This window comes from Prinia subflava, chromosome Z (genome assembly GCF_021018805.1).
Source record: "Prinia subflava isolate CZ2003 ecotype Zambia chromosome Z, Cam_Psub_1.2, whole genome shotgun sequence".
Lineage (NCBI taxonomy): Eukaryota > Metazoa > Chordata > Aves > Passeriformes > Cisticolidae > Prinia > Prinia subflava.
This window is the reverse complement of record NC_086283.1, coordinates 96,560,651-96,584,084: the sequence shown is the minus strand read 5'-3', so window position 1 is coordinate 96,584,084 and position 23,434 is coordinate 96,560,651. Positions and strand designations below refer to the sequence as shown.

Sequence of the window (23,434 nt, the reverse complement as noted above, 5' to 3'; positions counted from 1 at the left end):
GAAGGGGTTGTGTCTGCCCAGCCATGGCAGAGGCCAAAAAAGGAAGCCAAAGTTGTTGACTATGAACTTCATAAAGGAAACTATCAGATGAAAGCCAAACTTGGTTTAGGCTCTGTCCTAAGCTCTCCCCACCCTACTTTGAGGCTACGTTATGTTTATATTGTATTACTCAGCAACAAAGTGAAGTACACAAGCCCAAATAAGACTTGTAAATAGATATGCAATTACACTATAGAGATACCAAGGTATGTCAGTATGGGAATCACTACCTGTTTACTTCCTATAGCCACATGATTACTGTGAAAATCTACTTTGAATTGATTCCTGTCAGTTAGCATGTAATAATATCCTTCCTTCTCCAGCTGCTGCATTTCAAGTGATTCAGAGACTAAAAGTGAAATACTTTCCCTAAAAAGACATACAAATGAAAGTCTCCCTGGTCTTCTTGCTGCTAGACAGTAATTATCTATTCAATTACATGTCTCATTCTCTGCACTCTCTAATGCAGAGAAAAGGTGCTTATCCAGATGAAACAATCCTCAAAAAAACAGGGCTATTGATTACTGTTTCTACAGCTGCAGAGTGAAAGGCACTGCAGTCTGAAAGTAAAGTGGCAGAAGTTCTTGCTCTATAACAAAGGAATTACAGCAGTTAAAACAAGAGACATATTTTCTTATTTTATGGCCTTATATTTCTTATTTTCTGCCACAAAAACAAAAATTAAAAAATCCCTATGGTCCAGATATGTGTATGGCTTCCTCCTGTTGATCTAAATGACAGTTTGCACATTTGTCCAAGGGCCATAACAGAAGAGCTGTTGCTTTCTGTTCTGCAATTTCACCGTAGGCATCATCCACAACCAATCTTGCTAGACTGGAAAGATATATCCGGTGTCTGTTATTGTTTTGTCATGATGAATTCCAGGAATAAATTACGTTGTTGTATGTTTTTAATTATATTAAATCTTTACTGCAAAGATATAGAGATTTTAAATGAGATTAGGTCTGCAAGATCCTCAGTTCCTGCAGATGACTCTACCATGTGTGCATCTCATGTTTGAAAAGGAGATGTTTGACATACTTGCAAATATTGCACTGATATAAGCTGGTTAACAAACTTATTTTGTGAATCCTTCTCGTATGCTTATTAAAAACATAATTGTTTACATTAGAAAGAATGATGCTATGCTTAAAATGATTACGGCAGGGTTGTATCTTGTTCACTGGTCAGGGAATTAGTTTATCTATCACAATCCCTGCTTGAATTAGCCATGCTGACAACTGTCCCTCTTGAGCAACTTGCTTAAGCATTTTTCAAAACTCAGGAACTGAGAAAGTTTAAATTAGCAGCCATCATTACTCATAAGAAAAATAATTGCAACTAAGTAAGCAGATGCTGTAATACTACTGGCACAAAAGTAGCAGTGGTCCCAATAAAACAAATCTTGAGAAAAGGAGCTGTGAACCACAAAATGCCTGCTGTAAATACTGGCAGGCCTACTTCTCACAGCAATGTTTCACTAAGGTGAGTTTCCTGCTGTGTCATTCATCTGAATTGTAGGAAGGGAAGTGCTTCTAGGCTCAGTACAGGTCAAGGAGGACTGATCTATGCCCTAACACGTAAGAAATGCTTTGTCATCTATACTGTTCAATGTTTTAGGCTCAAGTCCCATTATGTATGGCTCGATTGATAATAAAACATAAAACTGTCTTAGCATGCATTTTCTCACAAATGGATGGTCTCCAGAATGCTATTCTAAGATACAAGTACCTTCTATCTGCTAATCTTAGGTGATAGACTAGGTATTTTGAGATGGTATGAGAGTTGTAAGTAAAGTTATCTTTTCAAAAGACCCAAATCTGACATGCCAAAGATCTATTTATGCTGCTAAGCAATCTTTCCTGTATAGATATCCCTCCAAAAGAAAACAAGTAACGATTGCATCTCCTGGAAAAATAGTCATGGATTATTTTTGAAGGATAGAGTAAGAAAGCAAGAAACTAACAACTTACTCTGACTTAATCTGCACTGCCAAGCTGCCCCCTTGTCACACTGCTTCTGGCAAATTCTGTACACCAGGAGTGACTTACAGCAAAGCCTGTCAGGTTCATCTGGAGGACCTGATGTGCTAAATGCTCGCCATCAGATGAACAGAAGCATCTTTAGCCAATCTAGGGATATAATTCTGCTCCTGAAGAACAAACCTTACACTGTGGGTGACATGAAATAAGCATTGTATCAGTATCTTCTGTACTGAGGATGAGTGAAGTGGCCAAGGGTGAGAGCCACCGTGGTGGTGCTGCAGGAGCCAGCATCAGCCAGGCCCTGGCAGGTAACGCTGGCTCTGGAGGGCTGCAGCAGGCAGCAAAGTCAGTTTTCACCTATTTCCCCGTGTGTTTAGAATAAGATCATGTTAGGTCTCAGCTAAGCAAATGAAACCATCCAGCTTCAGATAAATGTCTGAATATCTGTCATTACATCTTCTGTTTAGGTATCACAGAGATGTTTGGCCACCTCAGTGGAGGTGAGAAGGGGCAAAGCTGCATTCACATTTCGAGCAAAACAAGTTAAAACCTAATTTTTGTTGTGACTAAATAATTCTGTGTATTGAAAACATCTGCTTAAGAGCCCCATCGAGACAGAAAGAGGAGGTGGCCCTGCTCACTCCCTCTCTCCTTACAGGCCTCTGAGGGCTGCCAGAGGCAGGGCAGAAGACTCTCCTCCTCCAGATGACCACACACACACAGAGCACAAAAGATGAAAACCTGTGGATGAGACAGGTTTTCCCCATGGCTCAGTGGCAAGTACACAAAAATTAATACCTCCCTAACTAAGGCTGTCCAGGGTTGGTTTACTAACAGTCATTTAATCTCTGTAAAATCTATGGGTTTAAGCAGAAACAAATCTCTAGAACAAATCCATCTTTTCAGGCAAAGCACAGCTGATCCTTGAACAGTGAAAAAACAAGCTCACTGGGCTGTGTAACTGCAGCTTAACCATAAGCTGGCTAAAGGAAAGGTTTATCTCAAGGTATCACTTGTCAAGCTTACAGCTTTGAAGGAGGCTGCTTAGCATGAAATGCTGGAGGAACTGGGTGTGCGACTACAACCAGTTCTTAGCCCTGGGGTGGTATTTACTCTCATCACAGTCACGAAGCCTTTGAGACACTGAGGGAACTGCCTTCAGTCCATGGGAAAATGACTAAAGTAGAGAGAGGGAGATAGACTGCCTTAACATGAGTATTAACTTTGTTCTCTGCTGGTAGCAAAGGAGAGAAGCTTTTGTAACTGAAAGAAATTCAAACAGAGGGAAAAAAAATGAACAGCAAACAAAAACAACACTGGTCAGTTCATTTTGGCACGCATCAGGCTGCAATTCTGCTGCCAATGTCAATGTATTACATGCTGTGTAGCTATAAATTTCAGTTATGTTTGAATAAACACCAGCATATAGAATCACACTGGGTCTGCCCAATGCAGTCTGTCTGCAAGCAGGCCAGGATTGCTCTCTGTCTGAATTACCCCAAAATTAGAAGTTTAGTTGCTGTCGAAGCGCACCTACCTGCAATCCCTTGTAGCAGCCCACAGACATTAAAAATGCTTTTCTTCATAATACTCTGCACGCACATGGTGAAGACGGACACGAAGGCCACGGTGCAGAGGATCATGATGCCCACGGCCAGGAAGATGGCGGTGGCCTGCCAGAACCCACTGGCGATCTCTCCGAAGTGCTCGGCGTAGGGGCCGCAGAGCGTGTCCCTCCTGGAGATCTGCACGTGGGAGATCCTGGTGCAGCGCCCGTAGAGGCCCAGCGTGGGCCGGTAGGGCTCCTGCGGGGCCCCGGGGCTGCCCCCCAGCTCCTCGGGGCCGGGGGGCTTGGCCCTGCCCACCAGCCAGTCCGCGCTCATGAAGGCGATGAGCTCGGCGAAGGCCACCACGATGCTCAGCAGGGTCCACAGCATGGAGCGGCACGTCACGATGACGTGGCACATGGTGAGGGCCCGGCCTCGGCGCGCGCGAGGGAGGAAGTGTTAAATTAAATTTAAAAAAAACAAAAAAATTAAGAAGGGAGCCTAAGAAAAATTGCTCTGCCTGCTTTCTCGACTCTCCCGCAAAGGCCGAGGTGAAGCTTCTCAGGAGAAAAAGTGAGCAGCCTCAAGATTTGCAAGCAGTGCAATCATTTGCTCTCTCTGTTTAGTTCCTCCTTTTTTCTTCCTGGGATGCTGAGCTCTGAAGTATGCTTTTCTTTCTCAATATTCATACTGGCACATGACACTGAAGGCTGGTGGGGGAGGCTGCAAGGACTGCCCACTGTTTGACATCACACACCTACAAGAAAAGAGAGAACACATCAGCAATGAGAAAAAAGTCATTTCCACCCCCACAACAAACCGAGACCTGGCACAGATTCACATCAACACACGAAGCTCCAACAAGGGCTGGTCAAAGAGAGCCTGCTGGAAACCTCCCTGATTTGTTGCAGGGGAATAATTAATCTCCTCCCCACTGCTGCCAATACTTACAGTCTCTGCTGTGCCCTATCCCACGGTGGGTGTTGGTCAAACACTTTGCAAGCAAAGGTCTCAGTAACACCCAGCGGTCCCACCCACTCCTACCACCACACCCCCATCATCTTCTTCTGGCCCAAATTACCAAGGGTGCTGGCAGTCACCCAGAAAAACGTTTGGACACGTTTAAGCAGTTTCACAGATGTGCCGCTCCTGTCTTCACTTTGGGGAGGCGGCACAGCCTGCCTTCAGGACAGAGACTGAGCACGGCTCCACATGCCATGAGCACCTAGGTGCAAGGGGCAATGCAGGAACCTTGTTCCAGCCTCCTGGGTTTCTGCTGATTGCAGCTGAGCCAGCCCCGCCTCAAGAAGAGGTGAACAAGATTACAGCTGAAGACAGCTCACCCTGTGATGTGGTGACTCCTTTGAAGCCTGCATTTTCCAAGGAGTGGTGCCTCCCTGGGTTTGGGATTGAGGTTTGCACCAGCGTTTCAGGAAAACAATCTGCCTGCAGGTATGTCACACACCTCATCCTGAACTGCTGCCAGCACTGGCAGCCTCTGCTGACTTAAGCCATTGTAAAGAGGGATCTGGAAAAGCGCCCCAGTCACTGCCAAGGGGCCAAAAGCCCCAGTCAGAGGGGTTGCCAGTCAGCCTTGAGCTTTCTAACTCCCCTCAATTCCCCTCTTTCACAGCCCTGTGCATGCTGTGACCACAGCAAAATGTTCCCCAGGGCTTTCCCCAAGCCATTATGCTCCCTTTCAACAGCGGCTGATGACATTCCCAGAGTTACACTTATCTTAGTACAAGAGGCAGAGATCACTATACTTCCAACTCCTATCCAAATATCGGCCTCAAAATAACAAACAGGTCATCCCACACGCCTCTGCTCTTGAACTGAAACAGGGTTGCCTGAAAGCAAGGGTGGGAGCAGGAAATGCCCTCATGTTACCCCCTCCATGGAGCACTCCCAAGTTTTCCTCACCAAACCCCAAATACTGACATTGAACTGGAGACAAGAGTAAATAACCAAATCTGGACCTCACTGTCGTGCTGCTGCAGCCAGCAGATGCCAGAAAAACAGGCATCCCCAATATTTTTTGTAGGTTTGTCATGGGGTTGGTATTTAATTTCTTAGGAGTTCTGAGTCTGGGGGTTGAATACTAGTCCCACTGAATGCAAAATGAAACATACACATGCAACTTCATACATTCAAAATTACACCCAGCATTTCCTACTCCCCCCACAGTTGTAGTGAATTATCTAGACCTGCAGATTCCTTTGGTGTAAGTGGCTTAAAGCTGATGTGCCAATGACAGAATTTGTCTCCTGTAGTTCAGTGTTACGGCATTGCCTTAAAAAAGGGCTTTTAGACATAGTGAGAAAACAGTTCCATTAATTTTCCATTTTTTTGGGGGGGAGAGCATTAAGTTTTCAAGCAACCTGACATACTAATGACTGGAATACACCCTTTGTAATAACAGAGAGCTGTGAGCTCTCTGAGTGTCAGCCTGCCAAAAAAAAGTTAATTTGCTCAGTATTTCCACTTTAAATAATGATTAGAATGTAGGAAAAATGTCCACTACAAATCTATATTCTTCTGATGTCATCTGCATGAATAAAGAGAATTTAATTGAAAATGCCTTTTTTTTTTTTTTAAGATGCTCCAATAAGCTCTAAAATCTGTATTTTTCTGCAAGAACTGCACCAATATGAACTCCTTATCTTTGTAATTCCAGGATTTACAGTGAGGTGGAAGGGACACAAGAGATGATCACCCATAACGGCTGTTACTGTTGACTCTGTACCACTGAATATAAAACACCATTTACTGAACACAGACGAAAACAAAGTTCATATTTACTTAGGTAGGTGGAAATTCTAGATGAACACTGTTAGTCATAAAAATATGTCACTGATAACAAACACAGGATGCTATACCAGAAGAAAAGACCAAGTCATGGGGTTCTTTCCCAACTGAAATGTAAGTACAATAAATTGCAGCAAAAATTTTAAGACAGTATCTCCAGAAAAGTCACTATGTGAACAAAACAGCCCGTCTAAAGCTGACCTGGAGGTCATGTCAAATCTCAGGAGTTCACTTCCCTGTTGTACAACTAAAGGAAACTTTGCAGCATCTAAAAGTGAGGTAGTGGATGTCATTGAGAACTAAAATTCAGTCAAAAGTACTTTGGTTTTGAACAAAACCTGTACAATTTGGCTTTTCCTAATGAGTACTTTGGTACAATACATACCAAGAGCCAATACACATACCAATGTACCCTTATCCACGGGAGACCTTCTGCATAAGCTTTTTCTTGCACTAGTGACATGCTAAAAGGAGAGCACCTCTCAACTACAAGTCCTTTTTGTCAGACAGACAAACACATATAAAGTAGGATGGCGAGCACAGAGGGGCAGAGGCATTTCCCTCTGAGACTCAGTAAGGGAAGATTGCAGATGAAGCACTGAAGACAAGTTCCAGCTCAGTCACATTCATGTAGTTAGCCTTTTCCTCCCAACAATGTCTTCCCCCTTCTCCTTCCAACAGCCTCCTCCCCACTTTGGCTTTCCCAATGAACCTAACATCTCTGATGTGGCTCCAACAATACCTTTGGGCTATACATGGAAGCCTTTCCAGCTACAGGAAAGAACTGTGCTTCATGAAGCTTCACTCTGCTCTCTCCCTGCTTTTTTTTCTCCTCCATTTTTGCTCAGCAGAAACTCAAACCAGGACCTTGCAAGGCTGAAAACTAGCTGTTTATTCTTTCTCTCAGTTTCCCATCCCTCAACAAGTTTTTTTTCCATGACAGAACCGTATGTTCTTCACAGCACGCCACTCAGCATCCACTTCTGACCGACTGTCAAAATATTTGCTTTGACAACCCAAATTCAAAATACACAATGGTTCTTTAACCCTTTTGGTATTAACTCATTCAGAGTAATCCTTGCTGAAGAAGCAGATTACAAGAAGTAGCCTCACCCCTTAGTCATTTGGGCCTCCCCCTATTTTTATGAATGCATTCAACCTTTCATTGCTGTGGAAGGGGGCCATCCATGCTGGGAAACAGCCCTGCACAACAAGTTCCCACATAAGCCACACACCACAGCAGCATGAGGGTCTTGGCAGTGCCATCCTGGCCCACCATATACCCCACATTCCTTATCTGGACAGCACAGCTCTTGGATGGGTCAAAAGTAAACCTTCAGCCTCCTTTACCTCGGCTAGCAGAACCACGTTCATGGTCATGCTCTGCATTAAGTGAAGTCTAACACAGTGAAAAAAGGTCAGTGAGAACACCAGATCCTCAAAGCACCCAAAGAGAGTAAGAGTTCTCAAATGCAAAATCGTGTTAGTTGTTTTAATCCTACAAATCAAGCCAAATTTAAACATTGCTAAAACTTTCTTTCTCTTCAGATTCAAATTTGACAACCAGATACACTGCCTCCAGTCATACTTCCACATCTCTAGCTAGGACTATTCAACTGTTGCCTTTTACTATCCAACATGTCTGTGTTCAAAGTATATAAACAACATCTATTTTTCTGAACTAGATAAAGAAACAAAATTGCCTCCATTTTACTTACACTGCCAAAAATACAAAGAGAGAAGCTTATCTAAATTATATTTGAATTAAGGTTTTGATTTTGAAGATGTGGAGCTGCAGGGTTTTGCTTTGGCATACCAGGCAGAGAGAAAGGAACAGCTGCAAAGTTCAAATCTGAGTCAATCACATACCATGGCTGTTTATTTTAAAGAGGTGTCCGACAAGCAGTGTACAAGAGAATCACAAGTACCTTGCAGAGCAATGTCATGGCCAGTCCTTCATGCTCCCGTTATGATTTGACTGAAGTCAGAGGCTTAGACTATGATTTAGCTTTTGTCCTTTCCAGCCCGGTTCTGTCAGCTCAAGAGTGAGAATAAATCATCTTTAGATAAGTGGCTTTTGGCTTGGCTTAAGCAAACATCTCAATGGAAGGCCACACAGACTGCTCAAGCCATCCTGGTTTATAAAATAAATCCAAGCACAGCTAGGCATTTTCTTCTAAAGTTTTTTGGGGTCCAGAGTACAACTACATAGAGGAGTTTCTAAATCTTGTTTACCATACACAAACTTGAGCACCCCACAACCCAAACTGTGCAAATCTTGGAAGCCTGGGTTCTGCTTTCTCTGGAATGTTGTTCATTACCAGTTATAAACCCTCTGAATATGCTTTGAACTACGAGAGTAGAAGTGGCTCCTATTTGTGTTGATGTTGACTCCATTTAAAACAAATAGAAAGAGGCTCACACACTAAGACTCAATTACCCAAAGATGACCCCCACCCAGGTTGACATCAGCTCCCAGTTTAAAAAGCTTCCATCCTTAGGTGTTACTGGACAAGCAAACTGTTCAACTGTGAGCTCACCCTGCCTGGCAGAGTGAGGCAGACATCAAACCACTGAGGTAAGAGGGACTGCACTTAAGACAATGTGGTATGAGCACTAGAGATTGCTCATTTTCTGGATAAGTGGTAAATGTTGGTAAATAAACTTTGTCTCCCAGTCGGTCCTCTCAGCATTCTTACAGGAGCTGCTGTTGAGAAAAGGATGGCAGGTTTCTGCCAACTCCCCTGCATTCTTAACAGCAGCAGAGCAGACACCAAGCAGCACTTCTCAGGAGACAGAAAGGTGCACCTCTTCAGTTCTACCCCACACACGTAGATGTGACTTGCAAATGTAAGAAGTACATTCATCACACTCCCCTGTCACAAGAGAACAGTGACAAGGATTAGTACTTGAGGAAAGACCCAAATGGTTTGGTGTAGGCTCTCTCTGCAGACCACAAGAAGCTCTGCTGGCACTGGTTTCTGATAAGCACTGCATGCTCACCACAGGAAGCACCTGGACCAAGAAGAGGGAAGGACACTTCATTGTGCCTTTGTTTTGTTTTCTAAATGTAACACATTTCAAAGTGATCAAAAATATTCAGTCTCAGATAACAAAATGGAGAAGGTGCTTTAAAGCTGAAGTGGTTGCACAGCTTCAGAGAAATAGTTGAGAATAAGCAAAGGATTCACCTATGTATTTTCATCAAATTATTGCCAACCTGAACAACATTCCAGAACAGAGCTTTTTACTTGAAGAACAAAGAGCAGTTTTGATTAGTCTTCACTCGTGAATTAAAGAGAGTAAATATTTGCATATCTCATGAATATTTAACCATTGTAAACCTGCACAAGCATATTAATGACTGCATTATTATGACAAGTGGTTGAAAACACATCAGACTAAACAGATGAATTTCACTGGTAATGGAAAGAATGTAGACTTGTGATGCATCATGTCTTGTTCCTGCTGGCACAATGTAAGATATGAAATGGAAAATGAAAATATTTTTCGAAATAGTCAAAACTTACTAAGTATCCTAATTAAAACCCTATTTCCTTGTCTTTCCTTTGAATTACTCTATTTACTTCAGCCTCTCCCTACCAAAGTTATGTAGATGTAAAATTTAAATTAAACTATCCCTCATGTGCCCAAATATTAAGTATACCAAGTGAAAAATAAATGTATAAAACAAAAGAAAAGAATTCTGACAGTGACTGTTGGTCTCTTGAAGCTGGACATGATGTTTATTGCATTCCATCTTGCAAATGCTATGGAATATGCCATCTAATTACAGGTGGATTTGTTTCTAGAATATATCACTGTAAAAGAAACAAATATAAAACTTCTTTCCAACTTAAAAAAAATAAAGGCAGTTGAAATGTACTATTCTTTTTCTGACCTCATTAAAAGCCATGGCAAAACTCCCACTGACTTTAATGGGGCCAATACATCACTGAAAAATCACTACAAGAATGAAAGTTTCCAAATTTTCAGACCAACTGCAGGGGAGGTTTATACACAGAATTCATTTCCCTCTTCCCTCATCCAGACAAAACTTTGCTTATTGCCCCCCCACCAAGAGGAGATCAAGCTAACTCAGATTTCCAGCACTGCCTATGAAGCACAAATTCTCAGGCTGGAGATTTGTTCCATTGCTCCGTATTTATTGACTTACAAAATTCCTTAAATCTGCAGCCACTACGCTGTGTTTTGAAAATTTACTTGGGATCTTTTGTAATTCCAAAATTTATTAAAGCCTACAATGTTAAGAAAAGCTAACGTGTGGTATTTCTATTGTTGCTTCTCAGGAGAAAATTACACATCACATCAAAAATCATCACTAGGGGAGCAATCTTGGCTACAATTAGTGATAGTCTAACTGCTCAGGAATTCACTGAGAGCAGAATCATGACTTTCCTTTCCTAGTTTGATTCCTCAGTAGCTCACTGAAGTCTCAGTCTTCAAAAGTCTCATCTGAAGCCCCCTTTCTTGGTTACCTACATTATCATATATGCAAGCAGACCCAGCTATTCATTGTGTTGTGATTACTTCTTACAACTCTTTAACTGGAGCTCCTAAAGGAGTCTGATCAGAAAAAAAATGGAGGTTAGGAGAAAAATGGGAAGTCAGAAGGAAGGAACTACTAATATTTGGTAGTAACAAATCCTTGCTATTTTTATACTAGGTATTTTTACTTTAAAAGGAAGCCAGACTGTGGCTATTTAAATAGTTAATAGTGTGTGCATAAGCTAGAGAATCAGACCAAAACCTCATGGAATCTGTGCTTATTGTAAAAAACAGTTCACTCCCATGAGTTCATTGTGACAGATTTGGAACTACTCTTAATAATTCATTAATATTGTACTAAGATATTTATTATACTAATATATTGGTTATTGTTTAATATGAGACTAGTGAGAAAAACAGGCAGGAAAGGAAAGAATGACTCAGTTGTGACACTTCTCAGCAAACTCTAGGGAATTGCTTACTAAAAAGACAATACTAGCTCAGGAAAAGCCTCACAAACACAGCAGATCAAAGACCTGAGGATTGTTTAGGAAGGAACAGTCTTTCAAACTGGAGGGAAGATAATTGTTTTAGACAAACAAGCTTAAGAGAAAGGCACCTATGGGATGTGCCTATTGAAGTCAGGCCAACATGGAATACCGTATTGGGCTGCTCATTTGCCCTTAGACAAAGCAGACAGCCCTGCAAACAGCCTTGGTTCCCTAAATGAAGGAAGCAGCACTTGAGTTAATCCCTGAAAGGAAACCACTGCAGTGTCTCCTTTCGCATTTGTGGCTCTGCCAGCAGAGCAACCACAGAGGTTTTGGCTCTCCAGCCTGTCTGAACAGCCAGGGGTGGGTCACCCTTCTGCTGAGATGACATCTGAGGCTGCAGACCCAAGGAATGACCTCTGTGAGCAGGAACAACCCAGAGATGTTTGCACTGTTGCTCACTGCAAAGTGCTGCAAACAATCTCCTACGTCAGCCCCTCCAAAAGTGGAGAGACACTCACAGGTATCGATGCTCCCCGGGCTCATGACGTGTAACACTCCCACACTTCCAGTAAGGAAAGGACATGCTTCTGGAACAGGATCTTTGCACTTTGGATCCAAGACACACAGCTCAAGCACACTACCTGCTACAACAGCAGTGACTGATGAGATGGAGAACCTATCTTGTCACAAAACGCACGGAATCATTCTTGTTCTCCTTAATTCAAAATGAAAGTGAAATATTCTTCAAAAACAATCAATACACACAAGCAGTTCAGCACAGTAATGCATAAAACATGAGTACATCACAGGAACACCTTTACTGTGACTTTTGATTGTACCTGAACTGAGGAGAACCAGTAGTGGCTCAAGTAAGTGAAAAGGGCTGTGATGGATCAGAGCTGCCATGTGGCAAGGATGGGTGAACTATCTGGGCACCACATACAACAGTGAACTTGAAAAGAGTGCATGAGAAACCTTTTATCCAGGAAGAGGCAAACTACTCTGTTGGGAAGGATGAAATAGAAAAGCCTTGTAAATATGACTGCTTAGATTTTGGGAATATGAAACCTACAAGCAAGACAGAAATGAAGGCAAGCTTTGAGATGTAAGATCCTCAGCTAGTGAACAATGGTGAGGCTAGCTGGGGACAATCTCCCTTGATTAAACAAGACCCTCCTGCTTGCCAAAGGTGTCAGAGAAGAGAATGGTAATCCTATAGGCTGTATGTAAGTGCTGTAAGATTTGTATCTTGCTCTGGATTGGTTCGTGTAAATCAAAGTATTCAATACAGGAGGATATTTATTGTCCTGTAACAAGAACTTTGGTCTCTTTCTGGCCTGCTCCTGGCTGTGCCTAGCAGCTCTAGGCAGTGCCCTGGCACCCACGCCCTAGGCAATAAACCACGTGTTCACAGAGCTGCCTTGTCTCCAGAGATATCTTGTCTACTTCCCAGACGTCTCGTGACTTTCTGCACTACTCAGACTGGCATATCTCTGTGCACATCAACTGAATGTGAGCTGTAGTTGTTATTAATGGTTAACCTGTTGACTGCGGCCAAAGAGAAGGACTGAAGTTCTTTCAATATTGAGTATTTCATTCATCAGTAATTACAGGAATGCTGTGTTCAGCTGGGATCTCTGAAACGGAAGCTCACTGCAAAGAGTTTGGAAAAATCTAGACTAATAGATGAAATTCTGGAAACCCCATTTTAGAGTAAGAAGCAAAAAAATACACAGATTATTTATTTTAGCGACTGGATTTAATTCTTAAGCCAAGACTGAAGATAATTCTACAAGTTGTACCATGTTCAAAATTCTGGCTTGTTTTAATGCAGCTGGACTTGCTAGACTAGATAATGCTCACAGTCCTTTTCTGTCCTTAAAAGATATACAAACCACAAACATTAATAACTAATGAATGTTTGTAGAAACTGAAAAGGGCTAGAAGGGGGGTGGAAGTGCATCTTTCTCAGCTTCACTTTCTCCAAAAATGCTGTCATGCCTCTGTCTCTGATGTCATGTTGTTTATGTCACAGAATCACTTAATGGTGCAAACTAAAACTTGACCTGTGTGGGGATAGGCATATAGGTCTGATAATGATCCACCTTACTGCCATATAAATACATAGACAAAACAAAAGAAAGAAAGCATAAATAACTATCCCAGTCCTCTGGATGAGATGTTCCTCACTCATGTAATGATGTCTGTAGCAATACTATGAACTGAACCTAAATGCTGCCACTAGAAACACTAAAACTTTAGGGATTTACTGTACCCTGCAGTGTCTTGCACTGTGCCAAACATTTTTCTTGTCATCCTTCAAACACAAACCTCACCTATTCTTGTGTCACTTTGAATCTCTAGCCCTGACACACCACATGCAGATGCACCTTTCCTTCTCCCCCAAAGGAGGACTGTGGACATGGTCACATCTCCAATAGTGACTTTGATTTTCTGCTCACTGAGGAATGGTTTTGGCAGTAAACTGCAGTTTTTTCCTACAGTATCCACTGCTGAAATAGGCAATTACCACAGCAACACGTCACAACAGCTGCAAAGAAATTCACCCATAAAGAAATGAACTTGCCTCTATGACTAGCTTTCTCCACCTGTGCTTCGAGAGGAACATGAACTTGTAACACCTGTAGCAGATGATTTCCCAAGCAGGTGCCTCATTGAAGAGGATGAAGCTACAGATATTCATGGGTCCCACTAGGTGCGTGTAGGGAGTGGATTTACTTCATGACAGACCACTTTTTTACTTACTAGGTTGGTTAGTTTCTTTCAGTTCTCACTGGCATTAATTAAATGGAGTCTACAGACTGGTGGAAGGGGGTAACATCTGATTGTACTGCTGCCAAAAGGTGGAAAGTTCTTGATTATGTCGTTCCCATTGGGAAATGCAAATTAATCAAAATGCATATCTGAAGATCTCCCAAGGAATAGACAGACAATTATTAAAAAGAAAAAAGTCCCTGCAAACTACAAGCTTTAGGGAAATCTGCCTGCTCTGTAAGTTTCAAACATCTAAATGAATTCTGAAAATTATCTTTAAATAAAAGATTAATTATAAGATTAATTATAATCTAATTATAGATTAGATCTCCTCATTGCATTTCAAGTTCTATGCAAGCATAGAATTTCATGGCAAAATTGAAAGTATGGTACAAAACCCAGTTTCATTCAAAACCTGTCCATCATGGAAGTTGCCATTTCAACCCAATTCTAAACAGTACACTCACTGCATTCTATATGTTGATATTGACTATAACTAGCATTAATTGGTTATGTAAAATACATGGTTGCAGATTATAAATTTTATCTTTTGTTTCCTAACAAATGCTGTCCTAAAAACTCGTGAAACTCATTTCATCAGAGGCAAAATTAATTAGATTTGAATAAATCATTAATAGCATGTATAAAGCTGAAAAAACATATGGTCATTCGGACTAGACATGTACTTAAACTTGTCAGAATTTTACTCAGAATTTTGTACCATGGCTTCCCAATCTGGAACAATCATCCCAGTTTATGTATTTGTGTATTCATCTCAGGTGAATAGAACATGCTCTTTTGCCAGATTTTTTCTATTTGGTTATGTTAGGACTGCAGAATTAAAATTTCAGATAATGCAGTCAAATAAGCAAAACCAATTCAGCCTAAAGCAGAATATATTGAACAAAACGTATTTTCTCTGGTTTTTGGCTGGTTTGTTTTTTAAAGATGCTTAGCCCAATGTTCTCTCACCTTTAAGCAATAGAGTTATGAGATATCCAAAGCATCAAGGGAGAGAAAATAAATAAAACAAATCAAAACAGACTACTTAAATATAGAGAGGACAAAAACATGCAGGTAGAAAGACCAATATTATAATCAATAAAACAGGCTTGGGGATGAGGGAGTTGGATGTTTTTCCCCGTGAAGCACTACCTAATGTACTGAAACGTTTTCCAGTGACTACTACCAATTATTAAGCTCCAAATCTCTGATAATGTGTAAAATCTTGCTATCTGACACAGTTGGAAGTTTTGTCTTGTGTATATTTGTGTATATATATATATATATATATATATATATATATATATATATAACAGAAAGCTTGGAAACATTCTGTCCCCACAGAATGATTTGACATTCTTACTGAATTAAAGTAGAATCACAAGATTTATCTATTTTGACAGATAAAAGATTAAGGACACTGAAATTCTTATTTGATTTAACCAGCAGAAATACTTCTATGAAAGTTCAAAAAGTTCTATGATACTTCAAAAAGTATCATCTCAAAGCTTTAAGAAAAAACTCATAAACTGTAACAAATTCCACAATCTGCTGAATAAATCAAACAGGAAGCAAAACAGCTTCAATGCACACCCAGTATCCTGACAATCTCCCAGCACTGTTGGATGAATGGTGTCTACAACACTCGCAGATCATCAGCTTGGCATCTCTTGTGCCAAAATTTCACAACAGGCTCCCCTTTTTATCTTTATGCCAGAGAATACAATTCTACAGGAAACTGGAAATGGAACTCATTAATCTGTGTTCAGTGAATGCCATCTTTAGAAAAGGTGAGGGATTGTTTCTTTTGAAATATTTCTTATCTTTTAAAATTTAATTCATTATCTAGAGTAAAAGCTGACAGATCCATCTGCTGTTTTGCAGAAGAATGCACTGCAGGAGAATGTACACTGTTGATGTACACTGCACTTACTTCACTAGGGTAAACCAGAACTTACCAAGGTAAAAACCAAAACCCCAAAAGGTTGAATGAAGCATCTGAGTCCTTGCTTCTGTAATCACTTTTTCCCTGAACTGTCATGATGGCAAGAGTAACAGAAAAGAAGCTCTCAAAGCTTTTTGGTGTAGCCGGTCTATTTGCAGCACAGCCAGAACAAAAAACTTAACTGGACTGACTCACCATTTGGATAATGATCTCATCTGAATTGAGCTGTGAAAATACCAATTTGCTTGAGATGACATAACTGCTGTTACAAAATCTAGATTCCTCAGTAGCTGTCCTAGAAAGACGGCTTTGTTGTGAGACACAAGTGAGAGGTTCTTCAAGCAGGTGGTGCTGGGGGTGTGCCCAAAGGCCGGTTGGTACAAGCACACAGCCAGGTCAGACTGCCAGGAGTGCTGCAGCAGCCTCCTGGCAGCAGGCTGCCTTCTCACAGCTGCAGTTTGTGCTCTGTGCCCTCGCAGGTTATGCCCCTGCAGGGCAGAGATCCACATCAAATCCTTGCCTTTGTGTTTGGAAAAACTCAGCACGCACCAGGCTCTGATGGTGAAGCCGTCACCACTGGCTTCATTGCTGGTGTCATCTGCACTGCAGGTGATGCCTGTTTTGCAGCACTATTTTAAGATGCTGCCTGAGTAATTCTGCATAGAGCACAAGAAAAAATCGCTTATCTTTCACCAAAATTCACAGAAAATGCCATTTTCTCTGGACTGGAAGACAAATACAGATCGGTGCAGGAGGTGCCACAATTAGTGGCAATTGTGTCCCTCTGTGTTGAAGGTGTGTGTCATTGGCTTTGAGAACATTCACATTTGTTTACTGTACAGGTTTTTCCCAAGAAATAAAAGAACTACTTTGTTCCTTTTTTACTACAATCAAAATCTGCTATCCTATTCAGGGAAAGAGAACATAGAAAGCAGAAGATATTAGATGGTGAAGTTATCCTTTTTTTATTTTTCTTTCTTAGTATGGTGCTGCTAAACACTTCTTTTTGTATAGTTTTAAAACCAAACTTAGGATAATTCCTGTCCTAAAAGCAGTATTTGTATTTGTTCATCATGATCATGGCCTTGGCAGTGTGATTTAAGACATCTGAGTCTTGCAGTTGTACTGAACTCCTCAGTGCTTTTACAAAATACAAGCATTACAAAAGAAGAGCACAAGTATTCATTGCAGAGTGTTTAACAAATTATCAGAAAAGTTCTAAAGCATTTAGCAGAGTTTTAGTCCTTTTACCTAGGATATGCCCAGTAGCTTGTCTCCCAACTGCAGGCTGAAATAAAAAACTGCAGAAATTGTACAGTAGCATTGCACTGGAGCCAAATACTGCTTGCAGCATGTGCACACCTCAATTCTCTGTATTCCACAGACACTGCCTTGAATGCAAGAGGGCTTAAAAACAGTTGAAACTGCAACAAAATATGTGGAAAGAACAAGAATGCACATAGCTCCTTCCCCCAAATGTGGAAAAACTTCTGTGTACTACACTTTGGCTTTTTTACGACCTGTTACAACAAGATCATATACAAATTGTCTAGTTGATTGGTTTGTAAACAAACAAACAAACAAACATGACAGGTTAGGTTAGATTAGACACGTGTGTCTGAAATGTGAAATCAGCATGCTGGTCACACATACCCAGTAAAGCAATCCTCTCTCCCTTGTTTTCAAACTCATAGTTTTGTTTAAGGGTATTTTTTTTCCACAGGAAGCTATAAAAAGAAACAATAAGCAGAAAGTACTTACACCACAAGCAAATGCAAGGAAGAGATAAGGTGAAATACTAAAAATAAATCTGGAGCAGTTACAAGCTGGTGAGGAAGCAAAGTAACAGTAAAACATCCATGTCTTTATGCAAATACAGCTAAAAAGAAAATAAATAAATAGGAACCAGCTGGTGAGAGGAAGAGCATGGTGGAACAAAGCACACTGGTAATGAAAACACAGGCTGTTACAACAACCTGCACAGGAAAGCTGCATGCATAAAAGAAGGTCAGTGCAGTATTACTGTAATCAGAGACAATAGTGTGCTAAAATATGAAGAGGAACAATAGGAATGTTGGACGTTGCACTGTACCTGTGTGGAGACTGACAGCTCGTTCATACTGCAAGGGCCTGGCTGCTGAAAACCCTGTGCCATTCATCCCCCAAAAAACCCCGCAGGTCTTGTCAGCAGCAGAAACAGTCTGACTGACCTGGGGAAGGTCTGACACAAGAAGGTGTCCTTGCTCCTTACAGATTCTTTTCAACACTCACCAGTACCAAAAGTGGCATTACTAGAAGTCTTATAATACAAATATTAAATGATTACGTAGATAAAGCGATACTGAATTTTGTAAGAAACTGTAAAAGAATGGCAGATAATTTATGTATGTGCAAAATGGTCACTCACTGTTCAACCTTTGGAAGCTCTTGGGGAATTTGTAGAAAGAAATGTAATATAAAAAACTGAAATGTATCAAACAGCAGTAACATATCAATATTGAAGAATGTAGTGCTGGAGGGTAAAAAAATTAACCCATACTCAGCTAAGACATAGAAACAGGAAACTTAAGAACTCTTATAAGCAATTCCTTTAAATCCATAAAGAACATGAGATTAGGGAAGTAAATCTAATCTTTCAATGGACTGTCTTTTTAGAATAACATGCTAAAACCCAAAGCTTAAAATACTATTTCTTTGGGAGGAGAAGACCAAGAAGAGTCTTCACGCAGGCAGTGATTCCTCTGTACAATTTAGATTATATTTTGTCTCCTGAAAATACTATGAAAAAATGCACAGAAGAATGCTGCTGAAGACAACTTATGTTATACTAAATCTGGATACATCATCTCATTTTCGAAGTCCAAATAATCCAGTTTCCTAAGGGTAGGCTACCATTGAAAATCTTCTAACTGAGGGATCACAGCTTTCAACAACTCTACATAGCTGCTAAGATTACCAGAAGTTTCCCTTCACTCTGCAGAGTCATGCCCTGAAGACCATGATGAGCAAATACTAACATTTCTCAGAAAGCTGGAATTACCCTAAGCTTGTTTTGAAACCACCCAAAAACAAGTGTCTAGCAGCACTGCACTGAGAAAAATCACACTGACTTGTCCATTCCCTCATTTCACAGAGTCACCAGGTTGGAAGAGATCTTCAAGATCGTTGAGTCCAACCCAGCCCAAACACCTGAACTAGACCATGGCACCAATTTGCTTTCTAAGCTAGCAGAGGAAAAAAAGCATTCATTTAGGTTGTTGGCAGTGTATTTATGTACACTTACCACTCACGACTAAGCAATTCCTTTATAAGACAAATGAAGGATGCAAACAATTAACAGAGAAAACCCCAATTTGCCTTTTTTCCCCTCTCGTCTTGGTAGATGTAAGTTGTATTTGCATTAATACTGAGGATACTGTACATTTTTGAAAAGCATGTGATTGTAAGAATATACTATCCCTTGTTGATGAAGTGAAGTAGCATACAAAGAACATAGTTTTAAAAAAATATTCATATTTAACTTGAAAAAATTAGCATTAGCATAGAGCAGATTTTCAAGTCTGACAATATTCAGTCATGCTTCACCACAGTTTTGCCGGGAGAAACTGTTCTTGAATACACATAAACTGTTATGGATGCTGTCAAATCTATGCTCTGTAAACATTAGACAGAGAGAAAAAGGAAAATACATCTCACCCACTTTTCCCCCTGCTATGGAAGCAAGGAATTAACTTAATAATAAAAAAAATTGGATTTTTTTTTTTTCCAATAACAAGGTCCAGGCAATGCTCTCTGAGGTGGAGTGAAGGGGATGTGTATTTTGTTTTACTTTGAAAAAAATTGTTAGCTATATTCTGCAGATGTTTAGATATATTCATGCATAATATTATTTACCTCCTAGTTAAAATTGTAGCTTAAAGCACAAAACAAATAAAGACTATGATACTGATCTCTGAGCTGGTAAAATGCTTTCATGTACCCACTAGAATATTAAGACACAAATCCCTCTGGTTAGTGACATTTTCTGAATTCAGTTCCCAGAAGAAAATAATACAGAACACCAAGGCTGCAGACATATCAGACTTCTCAAATACAGCAAAGCTTTTGAAACAATTAATAAGTTTTCATAGATATTTTTTTCCTGCAGAGAAAGATTTCACAGGATACTGTAAATATTCAGTATAATTTAAAAATTCTAACTTAATTGCCAACAGTTTATGAACTCATCATTTCCATGAGGCTTGCCTTGCTATTTAATCACGGGAATAAAAGCTTCTTTGGACACAAAACACATCTACAACTGTAATCTTAGAAACAAAATAACAAAGTGACTCAGTTACTATGTTTTCACTTAGATCGGCTGGTATTCAGGAAGTGAGACTCTGATTACTAATCATCTGAGAGAGCCCTTGAAATGATGAGTGACCTTTTAGAAGTTTAGGAGAATAAACATGCAACATGAAATCACTGGGAAACAGCTTCTTAAAGAAAACAGGTAATGGAGAAACCTAGTAGAGAATGAATGCATATCTGACACATCCTGACTTCAATGTTTTGAACCCAGCAAGGCTGAGCACCAGCCCTCTCCAAAAACCAGGGTTGCTTGTTCTTCCTCTTCACAATTAAGACGCATGCTTACATTATATTCACAGTGCCCACATAGGCTGTTAACATTAGAAGACTCCCTATGTCAAAAAAATTATTGTGCTGTGTTGCCATATTGTGAGTTTTGACAGTAGTTTACACTAAATCCACCAGGTAGCCATCAGAAAACACAAACAGTTAGGGGTTTTCCAAAACTGCATTTGGAAAAGACAGTTAAAAAATAGAGTACGTTAAAACTGATTAAATCAAAGGTAACCCTTGCAACCTTTCACTGTATGCAGACATGATCTTTAGTAGAGAAATTCCAGAGGCATTCATGTAGAGGAATTCAATTTATTGAAATAGAAGTCAGTAATTGGATCTGCCTAGAGTAATTGCATATCATAAACACAATGAACTTGAGGCCTTGGTGTATATCAAGGGCTATGAATTAACTAACACCAATGAGATTAACTGAAGAAAAGGAAAAGGGCTAATAGGATACTGATGCACTTCGAAACAGCTATGCTGCTTTCTCAGCTAGAAATAGTACATGAGAAGGAGATAATCTTTTGCTGTATCTCAAGAATGTATGTATGTGCTTAGATGTCCAGAGAATTGCAGACAGAGAGATTTGGAATGTTTCTGGCAATAGAAAAAAATAGGGGGCTGGAGATGAGGTGGGAAGGGGGGTCTGACAGGGGGATGGGATCAGAATGAACCCTACATCAAAACTGTTCCATTTTTCCCCTGTCAGAAAGAGGATGGTGAATGAGGTTTTGTTTTTATTTCTTAAAAACAATTGAAACATCCAGGAATCTGGATATAGCAGAATTCAAGTATTTCCTAAAAGTACATCATAAACTAGCATGAAATCAAAAAAGACAACATTCAATGTGGACAAGTAGCAAGGAAGAAAAGTATATAAATACAGACTGAACAACAGCTAGCAGTACTGTAGAAAAGGATGTGAATGTAAAATGGATTACAAGTGAGTAGGAGTCAGAAGAATGACAAGAGGACAAAAGCAAAACTAAAATGTTCTAATTCAGAGATGTGTTAGTACTCCCACCAAAACACAGAAAGCAGTGATTACAAACACTTTCAAAGCATCCAGCTTCTTGCTTAACATTTCAGCAAAATATGCATAGATGGCAAAGAGAGATCAAAGGACAGCAACAATGGCCAGATGACTTAAAAATGGGACAGGAGGGAAGATACACAAAGCCTTAATTCATATGGAAGAGTAGGCATGATATTAACTGAAGTGATATAGCTAGGATCCTAGAAACAGAGCTCTGGTTCACAATCAGTCCATAAACCCTTCACAGATTACGTTTGTCCAACAAACAATTTTGACCTTAAACACAAAACAGAAACCTATATGGGTATGCAGTTGTAAAAACAACTGCAGCATTGAATAGAGCCATAAGAAAATATAAAGGAACAGGAAAAAAATTGTGTAGGGTTACCATTAAAGAAATCTGTATAAAGATTTTTCTCTACCTTTCTTCCAGTTTCAAGTTTCAGCAAGAGCTATGAAAGCAGCTGTGGCTGGGGTAAGCTTGAATGGCTGGACAGAAATGTGGTAAGAATTTCAGGGTGAACTGAAAAGAGCTTTCTTTTACAGTGCAATCAGTCAAAGCTGAGATTCATGCCCTTGACATGGCCAGTCTCTATATTGCAGGACAATATATCAACCAAATCAAAACAGGATGTGCAGGGCAGTTGCTGTGTTTCTTGAGCACCTCCTCTGGGATGCAGATGCAAGACACCCAAGGGAGTTTGCAGTAGCTTCCAGCCCAGGTGATGCATATGCTCCAGAACTAATTATAAAACTAGATCCCACAAAAAAAATCTCCTGCTTGTCTTCCTGTCAATATTTGCAGTGTGCTGCAGGAACCTGCAAGAATGCCTTTGTATGCCATCACAATCCAAGGTTATTTTTTCCTCAAGTTTTAGTTATGTTAGCCCAGAGCTTCTCTGCATTCCCTTTGGAAACAGTTAAGGCTGCATAAAGTAACTATGTAAGTGCTAGAAAAATGTTCAATTGACACAGTTGTTTGATGGAGAATTTCAAGTTGGGTAAGGGCATCCCCTTACAGGAAAGTGGGATGAAAGTTGTTGCCATTCAGCCTCAAACTCAGTCACAGGTTCCCTTTATCCACCAAAATATAAGTTCTGCCTTAGTACAGAGATTGTTCAACACTTTCCACTCTTAAAATGTATTTTCATTGCTTACAGCTTTGCCAAAATAGCCGTTTGGGCTGAAACTTTCCACACCAGATGCCCGCCTGAGGCTGAATTTTTTGCACAAATTTCAGCCAAACAGTTTAGATGTTCTAGAAAATGAAGATACATTTTTCAGTATTAAAACCTTTGGTGACCTTTTCTTCAAGAAAGAAAGCTTTGTAAGAGTAGGTAAAATCTTCTACCCTATTAGATGGTTCATGACACTGAGGGATGCACCTCCTCCCTGATTTGGCAGCTGGAGGCCTTTTCTAAGTTTGCCCAGTGACTCGAACCTCCACACTCTGCATCCTCACTTTGCACATCTTTCTGCCAAGCTGGAGCCCTGACCAGACCAGCAGAGCAGTCACCCTCCCTGTGGGACAACTTGTGATTTCAGTCAGCCATGGACCATGTCAGATCAGAGCTGAAATCAAAGCTCAGTCCAGAGCGTGCTTTCCCCTCTCCTGCCAGTGACTGAGCTATGCAAAGGGCCATGCTGGGGGGCTGCCTTAG

At 40.5% G+C, this 23,434-nt stretch overlaps 1 protein-coding gene across 2 annotated transcripts in view; it reads right to left on the bottom strand.

The window, feature by feature from the left end:
* Positions 1 to 23,434, bottom strand: part of LHFPL2 (LHFPL tetraspan subfamily member 2) — a 120,202-nt gene that overhangs the window by 14,230 nt on the left and 82,538 nt on the right. For both annotated transcript variants that reach the window (XM_063422995.1, XM_063422994.1), the window contains one exon: positions 3,562 to 4,328. In XM_063422995.1, the coding sequence (XP_063279065.1) occupies positions 3,562 to 3,991 (430 nt within the window). In that variant the 5' untranslated portion in view covers positions 3,992 to 4,328. The remainder of the gene's footprint in view (positions 1 to 3,561; positions 4,329 to 23,434) is intronic.